The sequence below is a fragment of the Pinus tabuliformis genome, chromosome J, assembly GCF_031772625.1.
Source record: "Pinus tabuliformis cultivar Carrire ecotype Pingquan chromosome J, CPIR1, whole genome shotgun sequence".
Classification (NCBI taxonomy): Eukaryota; Viridiplantae; Streptophyta; class Pinopsida; order Pinales; family Pinaceae; genus Pinus; species Pinus tabuliformis.
In genome coordinates, this window is record NC_142295.1 from 1,624,375,352 (window position 1) to 1,624,389,052 (window position 13,701).

The window sequence follows — 13,701 nt, forward strand, 5'->3', positions numbered from 1 at the left end:
GTTTGTAAAAGCCAGGTGCTGTTATTGCCTCCCACCAGTATTCAAGTCTCTCCAGTTACATGTTTGTGCTTGTGTGTGCACCTGTGCTTGTGAAAAACAGGTGGGCCAGGTGCAAATCCTGGGCAAATTTGGTGGAATAAATAACCCCACTCTTGCCTCTTAGTTGAAGGGCTATTCGTGTTGACCAAAGGGTTCTTCCATGGCAGTTACCACTTGCTCATGTTACCAAAGAGGTTATGATGATCCTTGTATAAACAAACCCTTCCAATTTTTGGTTTTCTGATTTTAAATACTTTTCTATGAATATAAGACATTTTTCTAGGTAAAAATAGGAGGAATTATAATTGAAAAAAGCATCTACTCCTAAAGAATCTAGGCATCAAAAGATATTCTTAAAAGGATTTTCAAGCCAAAGTATAACAAGAGGTCTGGGTCAACTGATTCGTGGCTCAGTGAAGCACACTAGCATCCCTAGCCAAACTTGCAGTACGATATTTGAAACAGTGAGACCCTGGCATTGAAACCATTAACAGAAAGGAAAGAATGTTAACTTACCATTGTTAGTTTTCATAGATGGCTAATTGTGAGTTGGCATTTTCCCGCCCTAGCATGGCTGTGAGTTCTGCATAATATGGACTCAAATTAGCGTCCTTCTTGTCGTCAACAACATCTTTGTATCCAGCCATCAGCTTGTCCCATTTCTCTCTGCACTGCTTTGCATCACGTTTAATCCCCTGTGCCACTAAACGTTCTGCTAGTTCATCCCACAGAAGCCCCCTTCTTGTCGACTCCAAAAATCTGCTATCCATTTCTCCCCTAATCTTGATCAACTGAAGCACCTCAGCCCGCTTCCAATTCCTAGAGCGTTTCTTCAATGCTTGATTGCCATCCATTAAAGTTTGAAAGACAGGAGCTCCTGCCGTAAACTTCCCCACTCCCTCGCCCACAAGTTTCTGTGTCAATGTCATCATAGCATTGTTAAACATGTCTCTTTCAGCACGCTCTTCTGCTCTCCATTTCTCCTCTTTCTCCTGCCGTGCTTGCTCCCTCATTTGTTCTTTCCTCTCTACAGTCTCAAGGAGGTCTTTGAAAAACTCCTGTTGTTTCTCAATAACCGTCTCAATCAAATCCTTCACGGCCGACAAATCAGATACCGAAACGTATCTCGGTCTTCTCCTCTTCTTTCCCTTCGAGGCCATTACTTCGACTTCCCATTCTTCCTCATCCCTAAAATCACAACTTCTCTTATCAGTATTGATTTCTGTCTCGCTGATGACTGAGTCTCGACCAGTGTCGCAAAGTAGCCCTTTAGGCAACTCCACTTCCTGCACATCGTGATGATCCTTATCCCCCCTATCCCTCCTTGACCCCTTTCCAGACAGCAAAGTATGAAGCTCTTCGAAAAAGGGGTTATCTTCTCTATCCCTGATACCATCTCTAACACCCTTATATCCAGCTGCAAGTTTCTCCCACTTATCCCTGCACTGCTGTGCATCACGAGAAATCTGATCATTCTGCAAGGCTTCCGCAATTTCATCCCAAAGCTCCGATTTCCTGCCCCCTTTGGCAAACCTAGGCTCCAATTCAGTCCTCAGCCTGATCAATTTCAGTGTCTCGGACCTAGTCCAATTCTTAGACCTTTTCTTGTGCTCCTTCTCCTTCTCCTTCTTTTTGTAATCATCCCCATCTCCCTCCTCTTCTACCTTTACGATTTCTAACCTGTCATTCTCCAGACCCTTGACGTCGGGGTTAGAAGAATTCTGAGTTGAATAAGTGGAGTCTGGGTGGGAGACCGCCTCAGAAATGGCATATTGAACTGTCTGCACTTGCACTTGGTCACAGAGACTGGGGATGTCACAGAGAGGCTGCGAGATAGAACAAGGCTCGCAAATTTCAGAGACCTGGTGCAGCTGGGGTATTTGAACCTCGGGCGAATGGTACAATGGCGGCTGAAATGTCAACGCGTTAGGGTGTGATAGTGAAGGCTGGGAATGGGAAATGGGTATGTGGAGGTGATGGTGGTGCAACGGCGTCTGAGAAGATGACGAAATGGGTATGTGAAAGGACTGAGATGAAATGGAAGGATGAGTTAGAGATGAAAATGGTGACTGTGTAGAGTACATTATTTGTGTTGGTTTCTGTTTTCTCCTCCTTCTGGGTTTGATCAAACATATATAAAAATAGCATTCGGATCCCACCACTTACTTACCTCTTACCCAGCAAAGCAGAACACAAAGGGGGGAAACAGGCAGCGGCAACACAGCACCTGCTCCCTCTTCTCCCGCTCCTCGTCCGTGGAATAGTCGACTGACTGACTGTGAATAGTGGAAACAAGGCAGCAAATGCAGAGGTCAAAAGTCTTGTGGCTTTTGTCAAAATGAAATTTTAAATTTTCACCTATGACATTAAGAGCCAAGCCATAGCAAGGAGGCTTCCAATTTGACGGTTATGAGGCATGGCGTCACGGGACCTCTTCACCCGTTTTATTTTGATTATTTTAGTGGAAATACTGGTTACTGGGTAGGGTATTGTATTTATGTGAAGGGAACGTATTGAAGAACGGGTAAAACCTTTTCAAATCCGCTAGGTTTTCGGTCAATATGTATTCCTTAAACCTCGAAAGTTAATTTCTTTTGGGTTATAATTTTTTTGTTAAATTAGTAATTTGAATAAGTTCATGGATTAAATTTTCATACTAACACGAGAGTAGGCCTAATAATAAGCTAGTGACATATACCAATCACTTATAATTAAATCGAATAATATATCAATAATTAATAATCTAGTGATATATAACAATAATTTATAATTAACTTTAATAATATATTAATAATTTATGATTTACAAGGGAGTATATTCAATAGTTAACTCATGATTTAGTTAGAGTTGAGATGTCTCATTTCTACTAGTGGACTCTCTTCTAAAGGAGCAACTTACTCTTGGAGCTTTATCACAATGGGCCAACATTTCCCTTTACAAGAATTGAAACCAGGGCAACAAAGTCCCTCCATGATAATTGAAACAAGGTAGAGAGGGTAATAAATTATTTTCTCAACAACTCGAACTAAACCCATAATTTTTTGAGTTGTTATTAATGACTCACCCATTGGTACTAGAGGTTATTTATCTTAGATCGAAACCTCAATCTGGCATGAGTATCCACAATGGGTAGCAATTGGGTTTAAACATAAGAACTCTTAGATGATAAAAGGTGTAGAAAATGGTGGTTTAACCAACTCACCTATAAACTTGAAACCCGTGTCATGTACACGAAATAATGACATATGAACTGTAATTAGCACTATTATCCTTAATAATTACACCTTATTAGCAAAGTGGCCAATTAGTTATATGGTGAGTATGAGGTATAATTAGCATTGATATCCTCAATAATTACACCTTATTAGCAAAGTGGTCAATTAGTTATAGGGTGAGTGTTGGGAAAATATATAAAAAATCAAATATTTGCTCATATCTCAATGTTTAATTATAATTGTAGGGAAAACACCAAGACAAAGAAATGATCACATGTATCTTTCTATATTGGGATCTCATTCCACATGATATTTTTTTTTGAGGTCATAGGTTCAAATCTCAAAGCGTGTAGGATATATAAAACTCTATAAACTAAGTAATTAAATGAAAATCCTTGTATGGAGAGGGTTCCTTACCCCATAAACGAAGGAGTCACACATCAATTTGACATTTAATCTAGATAGGACCTTAAATTAAAGTATTAATTATTATTTAGTATAACCATTCTTACTTATAAATATATGTGTATTATCAATTGAGTTTAGTCCAAGTGCCTATGGGATAGAGTGTTATTCGTTCCACCCAAATTCTATTCTTGTTGTTGATATATTAAGTATATTGTTAATAACTTTGAGCCTTATACCTAGGTTGGCAAGAGTGGGAAGGGTAATCTTTAGCCCTGATGAATAAAGAGAAACATAGTTCGCTTAGGGGTTAGGCATTCTAACAAACAACCAAGTTGAATATTTGGCCCTTTGGAAAGGACTAGAATTGGCCACTACTAAGGGTATAAAGGGAACACTAGTATTTGGAGATTCAATGATAGTAATAAGGCAAGTCGTCAAACTAAAGCTTGGGGAAGGAATGACCAACACTGCAATATTCTGAAGGATTGCCTTGCAGCAGAGGAAATTTGAGGAGATAGATTTGTATCATATCTATAGGCAATTAAATTTAGAAGTAAAGAAGTTGGCCAGTAAAGCATCGATTTTGAAGCGAGTAATGGAGTTTGACCAATCACAAACATTATTCCCCTATACCATGAGGTGCCCAAAAGTTATTTTTATTGAAAAAAGATGGCCAATTTGGTCATTAAGTTAGAGAGAATAATCGTCAAGATAATTCTAGAAGGTCTGCTAAAGTCAACACCTCAAGTCTCAAATCCTCTACACGTGGCCCACTATAAGGCAGGTAAATGAATTTAATGGTGCATGGAGCCTATGCCTACATCAAATGAATTACCCATCAATTTGAAGGAGTGATTCGATATGTCAAATGGCAAAGAAGAGGATCTAAGTGTAGGAGGGTTGCGAGCAACCAATATTCACCATTAACACCTCAAATCGGAGCCTTACAAACTCACACAAAAGTTTTAATTACATATCAATTCAAACCAACCTATGAATAAAATCTTTTAGTATGAGTGGATCGCCGTAACAGTGTCTAGATTTGGGTAAATATGGCAGTTAATTCCCTCCGCAGGCATTGTCGCCTTAAGAATCAAGTCTCGCTTATCTATATGGAATTGACCATTGTGAGTGCAATGCTAGATACAACAGGGCTATGGTTCATAATTCGTCCAAGAGCACCGAGATCTAAGCATAAGGAAATTGGCAATGCCTAGGACGCATTCACATGAGTACAACTAAGAGAGATGGTGCCAGTCGATAAACAACTTGTCAAGGGCGATGATGGCTATGATGGAGCTATCAAATAGAAGAAGTGAAATGGTAGAGAAAGAGAAGGAAGTGAAGTTTGAATTGTTGGAGATGAAGTGTGAATGGGTGTAGAGTAAATTAGACAACAAGTTGGCAATCAGGGAGGCAGAGATTATAGTATTCAAGCTAAAAATGAGGGGAACGGAGACACCCACAACAGCGAGTCTGAGCTCAAGCAAAAAGACATGGAAGCTAACAAAGGATAATCGAATCCAAAGGCTCAAGGACCAACCAAGCATGGAGAAAGTGTACACAACCCAACGAAGGAAAATTTGGGCACAATAGCAGAAGTTGGGTCATTCGGTGCTTATTAAATCTCAAGCTCTAATGAATGTTTTGCAAATATGTTTTGTATTTAGGAGTTTTTTGTAGAGTATATGGTAGATTTCAATGTAGAATTGAAGCTAAGAGAACCCACAAAGGCAAAAAAGAAAAAAGTTTTTATGGATGTACTACAACATTGAAGCCTCTGGAAACACTGAAAAATGTAAAAGGTTTTGGCCTTGTTTCCAACTCTCTTTTAATGCAAAATGATAATCATTTCATTCAAACAAAAAAAAAAAAGAGCCTTATACTTGAAGTCATAAAAGATTTAATGTTTACCTTAGATATCATTCTTGAAATGGGGAGAAGTTCCTAGAGTTTTCCATGTCATGTATTACTTGGGAAAATTATATATAACTATATAAAAATAAACTAGCAATTGCACCTAAAGGTGCAAAGGTACACCGAAGGAATAGAAGATTTGGGAAATTCATCTCACTATGAATATAGTTCCTTGCTTCGTGAGTCTACTGCTCTGGGTCATGTTCAAGGTTATTAAATAATTTAGCTCGAATAATGATCATTTGAATTCTTCAAATCCAATAAGGATAACAAGGTTATCAAAGAACCCTTGAAACCCGAAGGTGTAATGAATATGAAATAAATTTCTCAACTCAAGGATGTACTACATATCTCAATCCAAAGGTGCAAGAGTGCTTCTCATATATAGCCTTACATTTGCGTACTAAGATCACCACCCACTGCTTTACATTTGACGTCCAAGGTACCATTGTTATTCATGAGTTTAATTGTTACTTTGATGGTTGAAATAACATCGCATGTTATAAATATGTTATGGAAATGATAAATTTCTTGGACCCATTTTTAAACCTAAATACAACTCAAGACGCATGTTATATTTCAAAGTTTTATCATTGTCCCTTTGCATCACATTTGGATGGTTCTCATTGCTACTTTTTATGATCACATAATACACTTAGAATCACGAAATTGTGTCCTACATTTGGCATCATATAGTTTTATTATAAAGGTTCTTGAATGTCAAAGTGGATGCATTATTTCACGCAACTGTACTGGTAGTTTTGAGTATTGTTATTTCTTGAGTTAGTCTAAAGCTTGACAATGTTATATTTGCTATGGTAACACTCTGTATCCTTGTCTTTTAAAGCTTATTATTGGATCAATGCAAATCTTGGCATTATAATCTTGTTAACTAGATCTATGGGTGAAGTTTAGAGTCTTATCTGTGATCTATTTGTTAAGAAAGCCACATAATTGGAAAATTTATGGTCAACGTCAATTGCCAAAAACACAAGGGAAGTGAGAGAAGTTAGTTATCAATGGTGAAATGCAGTTATCAATGAAAAGAGAAGCTAGTGTATGCTCCACTCTTAGTTTAATCATTTCAAAACCCACCATAAAGCAACCTTGGCACTGTACACATTTTCCACGTTGTACTTCAAAGTGACACATTTTTTTAGTTTTTATAGACTACATGCATTAGACACGCAAGGGAAGGACGCCATGTGACAACTCCCCTTCTCTAGGTGTCGTTGCATTCTAAGTTCCCACAACATTTATCAGAGTCGTGGATCAAGTCATCAAATTATGGTTGTGAGTGTTGTTAGGTATGATTCTAACTACGCGTCAGGGTAGTCGGCATTATAATTGTGTGTCACTGTATCCTTGTTCATGTCGAGAAACCTAGTATTTGCTTGTTGCTTGAACTCTCGGTAGATTCATTATGAAGCATACCTTCATCATGATCAAGCTTGAAAACATGCAGTGTGGATTGGTGGGAGAAATTATATCTAGGTTTGAGAAGAAGGGGTTTATTTTGAAAAGTTTGAAGATGGTGGCTACAGAGGTATCATTTGCAAAGAAACACTACAAGGATTTGTCTTCAAATTATCCGAACTTAAACAGAAACGCAACAACTTACAGATATAATCATAAACACGGAGATGCAGCAGAAAAAAACTTCATTTCATTAATAGAAAAATATTGAACTATGCTTACAAACAGAATGGAAATAAGATAGCTCGGGCGATGGTGGCTTATCTTTGAGAAGAGATGTAGCGGCTACATGCCTTGGAACTGTGTTACAAAGAGGCTCAGGGGCCAATTTATTATTAGAAAACACGAGAAAACCCTAACCCCAGGAGATGTAACACCAAGAGTTTGTGGGCCCCATTGGGGTTAGTTGGGCAACCAACTTCCCAAGGTCGTAACTTGGTCATATTATCTTTGTTTGGCACGTATGATACCTTGTGAGAAAGATCTCTATGAGTACTACAGGTTTCACCACAAGCCCCTGCCTATGGCTATGGGCATGTCGCGGACCCCTAAAAAGCGTCGTTTAGGGGGTCAAAACTACTCTGAAAGTTCGAGACCCAAAAAAAATTCTAAAAATAGTAAATGCTGAAATGAACAAGGAAACAGATGAAACTGACTAGGGGGTCTAGTTGGAATAGGTGGGTGGCCACCAATATCCACCTGTATCATTCCTCCCCCCTTAGAAAGCAATGGTCCCCATTGTGTTAAGAGCCTCCATGAGGTGAGGAAATTTCTCTTAAACCTAGTCCCTGGCAAACCACTTGCTCTGGTGTAGGAGTTGGCCTGCTTTGACAACTCAATATAGTTGTATCCTCTGTTGGCGAGTGTTCTTGATATGCGAGTCCATGATCTGATCAGTTGTGGCCTATTCCATGCAGTATGGGTTGAGCTTTGTTGGTGTGAATTGTTCTATAATGTCAGATGTGTCCAACAATGGTGGAAAGTACGGTCGAAGGTGATCTACATTGAACACTAGATGCAGACCAAGGAACGGTGGGATGCTAAGCTCGAAGGTTGTCACCGATGGACTTGGTCATGTTGTATGGCCCATATCGAAGAGGGCGAACCTTGCAGTGGGGTCCAACAAGGTGCTCCTTCTACAAATGTAGCCAAACTTTGTCGCCCACCTAGAACTTGTGTGGCACACAATGTTGATCATGGTGCTGCTTGTACTTAGCATTTGCTTTGTCCAATATATAATGGACCTACTAGCAGATGTGTTGAATGTGCTCAATGAAGCTATTAGCCCTTTTAGCTTCGGACTGAACGTAATTTGAATCTTCTTGAGTGGCTACAAATGGTATGGCCACATCAATGGGGTATAATGGCTGAAATCCCAGCCCTACCTGAAAGGGGTTGTGGCTTGTTGAGTTGTGGAGAGATTTGTTGTAGTTGTGTTGGATATAGGGAAGACTTTCATCCCACATGTGTGGATGCTTTGAGTTGTACTTTCGCAGAATGTGTATGATCATCCTGTTGACAACCTATGTTTGACCATCAATTTGGGGATGGAAAGTCGTGGACTTAGTAAGTTTTGTATCCAACATCGACCAGAGACTTGACCAAAATGCACTCAAGAATCTGTTGTCCTGATCTAAGACAATGGATTATGGGATCCAAAGTGTACCCATACTTGCTGAAAGAAGAGCTTAGCAGTGGCCTCTGTTGTGATACTCTTCTTGTAGGTCACCATGATGGCCATCTTAAAGAATCTGTCGACGACCACGAAAATGCAATCGTTGTTGTGCTTAGTAGAAGGAAGGCCCAGCATGTAATCCATGGAGACATATTCCCAAGGCTAACTAAGAGTAGGTAGAGGAGTCTACAGGCCTTTTTTCTTGATAGTTGGTTTGGAAATGGTGCAAGCAGTGCAGGATCTAATGTAATTGCCAACATCCTGACAAAGTTTCGGCCAATAAAAATACTTCTGCAATACCGCCACTGTTTTCTCTACTCCGAAATGTCCAGCGACCTAAATGTAGTGTGCCTCCCAAATCATCTTGGCACGCTCACTTAAAAGAACACAAATGTGTCCCTGGTGGCATAACAGTGCATCATGAAGGTGAAAATTTGGAACTTGCTTCCCTTCTAGGAGTGTCTGGTATATGCTATCGAATTATGGATCGCTCTTGTAAAGATGTGGCCACCCCAATGTCTCGTGCCCACAGGAGTCAAGCACAGTGATCAGCGCCATGACCGGTGGTCGACTGAGGCAATCAACAACATTATTGGTGTTGCCCTTCTTATACTTAATGTTCAAATGGAACTGTTGCAAATAGGTGGACCATTTATGATGGCGATTGTTCTACAACTTCCCTTGTGTCTGTATGAACTGTAGAGGTCGATGGTCTATGTGGATGACCGTTTCCTTCCCTATAATGTAATGCTTCCATTGACGGAATGCATGCACAATGGAATACATTTCTTTGTCGTAAGTGGGGTACTTTCGAGCTGTGTCTGAAAGTGTCTTAGTATGGTAAGACATTGGATGCCCATGCTGAGTAAGAACCACACCAATAACATAATTGAAGGCATTTGTCTTATTCTCAAATGGTTGTTGCAGGTTTGGTAATGTGAGCGTTGGTGCAAAACAGAGGCGATTCTTCAACTCGGAGAACACTTGTTGTTGGATTTCTGACCAAAAAAACTTTTCTTTCGCTCTGCCCTTGGTGACTTGACTTAAAGGCCAAGTGATATGAGAGAACCCCAACACGAACCTATGGTAGAAATTGGCAAGACCCAAAAAGTTGCGGAGCTCTGTTAGAGTGGTTGGGGCTGGGCAATCCCAAATGACCTGTATCTTGGATAGGTTCACATGTACACCCTTCTCATCAATTATGTACACCAGATATTGGACCTGGGTTAGGCCAAAGGTGCCTTTCTCCGAGTTAGCACATATCTTGTGTTGGCACAGGGTTTGAAGGACCTGTCGAATATGGTGGAGGTGCTCTTCCCAACTCTGGCTGAAGATCAAGATGTCAATCTAAATACACCGCCACGAATGCATTGGTGAAGGGTCACAAGATGTCGTCCATCAGTCTCATGAAGGTTGCAGGGCGTTCATCAATCCAAACGACATGACCAACCATTCGAAAAGGTCCTCCTTGGCTTTGAAGGCAATCTTCCACACATCAGAGGCTTCGATAGGCACCTGGTGATAACCTGACTTCAAGCCAATCTTGGTAAAATATTTGGCCCTCTTGAGATGGTCCAAAAGGTCATCAATCTGCGGGATTGGGTACCTATTCCAGATAGTGATCTTGTTCAACACCCGATAGTCAATACAAAGCCTCCAAGTCCCATCCTTCTTCTGTACCAATACAATTAGGCTCCCATAAGGTGATGAGTTTGGCCTGATGTGCCCTTTTTGCAATAGTTCTTGAATCTCATCGTTCTCTAGAATAGAGCGTCGATAGATTGGTCGATTGGGTAGCGGCGCGCCCGGGGTTAGATCGATGAGTGCTTGACCTAACAGTGAAAAGGTATCCCTATAGGTGAGGCAAAAATACCCCTTTACTCCTCCACGACCTTGTCCATCTGTTGTTGTTGTGCAGAGGAGCCTTGCCTAGAAGCCTAGGGGCGAATCATAAGGAAAAAAAAATTCTTGTTTTGGGAAATGATCTTATTACATTGCTTTGCAGTGATCAAAGAGATGGCAATAGGTGGGGCTACCTTCAGTATCCTGTACAACTTATTAGCCAAAGTAATAATCACTAAGCGAGGTCTAGACTCATATACAACATGTCACTTCCACAAGTATGGTTGTCCTAACAATACATCACAAACTTCAAGAGGAGCAACGTCACACAATACCTCATCCGTGAAGGGCTTGATGTTGTAAGGAAGGCGACACTGCTGGCTGACACAAAGATCTCATCCTTTGTGAAGCCACCTGATGGTGTACAACTGTGGATGTGCTATAGTCTTTAGGCCCAGCCGCTTCACGACCTCTGCTGAAATGAGGTTCTTTTGGCTCCCGCTATCGACAATGAACTATAGCGGAGAACCCTTCACCCACATATGTGAGTGGAAGAGGTGTTCCCCCTCCTCTGGATCTTCAGGCTCAATCTTCTGGATCTTGGTGGTGGCCACGGTGGCACTAGGCTCCGCATCAATGATCTGCTTCCCTTTGTCAATTCCCTTATCGGGTTCTGATTCAGAGTCGGAACCTGCATCTGATTCGGAAGCCTTTAGCTCAGCCACCAGTGATTGCTTGGCCCGAAACTCACTTGTATTGTGAGTGGAGCTCTTATGGAACTCACACCATTTTCTCATGTCCTTCTTCATCTTTGGGGTGTTGTTATTTGCTTGCGGCTTCGAGGGGTTGTCTTGGATAGCGCCGCCTTGGCTTGGTCTTTTGTTCTGTGGTTTGAGGCGCCTTTTCCTTGCTTTGGATTTGCAAATCCAAAGTCCCGCTTCTTTTGTTTAAACTTCTGCTCAATCTTGACAGCGTACCGATACGCTGTGTCGAGCGAGGAAATGTCGAGGAACTCCATCTCTCTTGGATGTACTTGTGTAGACAGTTTCAATACTTGAGCACCAAATGTCGCTTAGTATCCTTGATAACCAGCTTCGTGTGAGGCATATGGGAAGTATTTGTGAACTGTAGCACATCTTGGTCCCTTCCCTGTCGTAGCATGGTCCACTTTATGTATTTATCTTCATAGCTCCTGACAGCGTAATATTGTTCCTTGATGGCATCTCGGAAAGAATTCCAAGTGGGTGCAGTTGAAAACATCGAGGGTTCTCTCTCGTCCTTTTGTTCACAATAGGTTCCCACCAATCCTTGACGTGTGGGGTGGCTTTAAGAAGTGCAAAAGTAATTTTTTCCCAATTGGAAAAGTCATGAACTGAATAATACCCTTCCAATAGGTTTCACCATTTATCTATGGCGTCTGCATCTATCAGGCTTTCAAATATGGGAATATCGAAGTTAACTTTTACCTTAAAAGGAGTGGCACCTCCAGAGTGGCTGCTGGATGAAGATGCATTGCCTGTGGTTAGCCGTCGAAGGATTTGGGAAAATTTATCCATCATCGCGTCCCTTTGTCACTCGAGGACTTCCTCGAACAACATTTTGAAAGGATCTCCTGCCCCGTCGTCTATCTTTTCTTCCACCATGGGAGGTCGTAGGGTTTTGCGAGGCTAATTTTGTAATGGTTCAACCAGATCAAGCCCTAACTGCTTATACCCTGACCTCGTTAGGGACATGCAAACAAAAAACAGAGAAAAAGAAGACCACTCTGATACCACTAATCCGAACTTAAACAAGAATGCAACAACTTACAAATATAAGCATAAACACAGAGATGCAGCAGAAAAACACTTCACTTCATTAATAGAAAAATATTGAACTATGCTTACAAACAGAATGGAGATAAGATAGCTCGGGCGATTGTAGTTTATCTCTGAGAAGAGATGTGGCAGCTACATGCCTCTGAACTATGTTACAATGAGGCTCAAGGGCCTATTTATTATTGGAAAACATGAGAAAACCCTAAACCCATGAGATGTAACACTAAGAGTTTGTGGGCCCTGTTGGGGTTAGTTGGGCAGCCAATTTCTCAGGGTCGTAACTTGGTCATATTATCTTTGTTTGGTGCGTACGATACCTTGTTGGAAAGGTATCTCCGAGTACTACAAGTTTCACTGCAATTCCTTTCCTATGGCTTTGGGCATGCCGCGAACCACAAAAAAACGTCATTTAGGGGGTCAAAACTGATCCGGAAGTTCAGGACCCGAAAAACTGCTGAAAATAGTAAATGCTGAAATGAACAAGGAAACAAATGAAACTAACTAGGGGGTCTAGGTGGAATAGGCAGGTGGCCACCAATATCCACCTGGATCATCAATTCTCTTTCTTCCTATATTGGCAGAATACCTAATTTTCAACCCTGTTGTAGTTGTGGTCTAGGAGGGGAAAGGTGTTGTTACAACTAGTAAGAAAATTATCGGAGCTAAGAATCCTGCAACACTTGAACCCAAAACTATTAGAGGCGACTTTGTTGTAGAGGTTGGAAGGAACTTTATCCATGACAATGACACAGTTGAGAGTGCAAATGAGAAAATAACACTTTGGTTTCCTGAAGGTGTGGTGGATTGGCAAAGCGGCTTGCATTCTTAGGTTTGTGATATATTAGCAATGAAATTCTTGAGTCCAACAAGTTTGACTGAGTATTTTAATTATGTCATTTCCAAGAAGAGTCGGTTTGTTTCAATGATATTTTGTTCATCATTTTCTCTTCCTCCAAGACTCGAACTTAGGGGCTAGCGACCTTGACCCTTTCCACCTATCAATTTTTAACTCTTTAGAGGACGACGAAAATATCATGACATGTAGTTCATGTTTGCATCGGGTTTCAAATATGGAGAATGCTTGTTGTTCACATGAAGCTTCGTTCCATTATTACAGTAAGCCCATGGCATCTAGTCTAGAATGTCTATGATCTTCGACACCACCACATTTTTTTAGCGTTGTTGCTACAACATGCAACTCTTGTCGAGCATCAGGCTTGGAACATTGGTGATCACATTGTGGGTGTTCACGATTCTCAGGAATTTGCATCCCATTTCCTCTAATTTATTAGCTTAGACACAGTTACCCACA

General features: G+C 40.8%; 1 protein-coding gene and 1 pseudogene across 2 annotated transcripts in view; one reads left to right on the forward strand and one right to left on the reverse strand.

Moving 5' to 3' along the window:
• The window catches only part of LOC149233696 (trihelix transcription factor PTL-like), a 49,142-nt gene extending 46,653 nt beyond the window's left edge, over positions 1–2,489 (reverse strand). Inside the window, exon 1 of one of the 2 annotated variants that reach the window (XR_016248242.1) lies at positions 556–2,489. Coding sequence is in view for 1 of the 2 variants with exons in the window: in XM_089379831.1 (XP_089235957.1) it covers positions 561–2,123 (1,563 nt within the window). In the remaining variant the exon portion in view is untranslated. The remainder of the gene's footprint in view (positions 1–555) is intronic. The other variant, XM_089379831.1, reaches the window with a different exon arrangement.
• A 4,513-nt stretch (positions 2,490–7,002) lies between these two features.
• On the forward strand, positions 7,003–13,218 carry LOC149233697 (nucleoside diphosphate kinase 1 pseudogene; annotated as a pseudogene).
• The last annotated feature ends 483 nt before the right edge of the window (positions 13,219–13,701 follow it).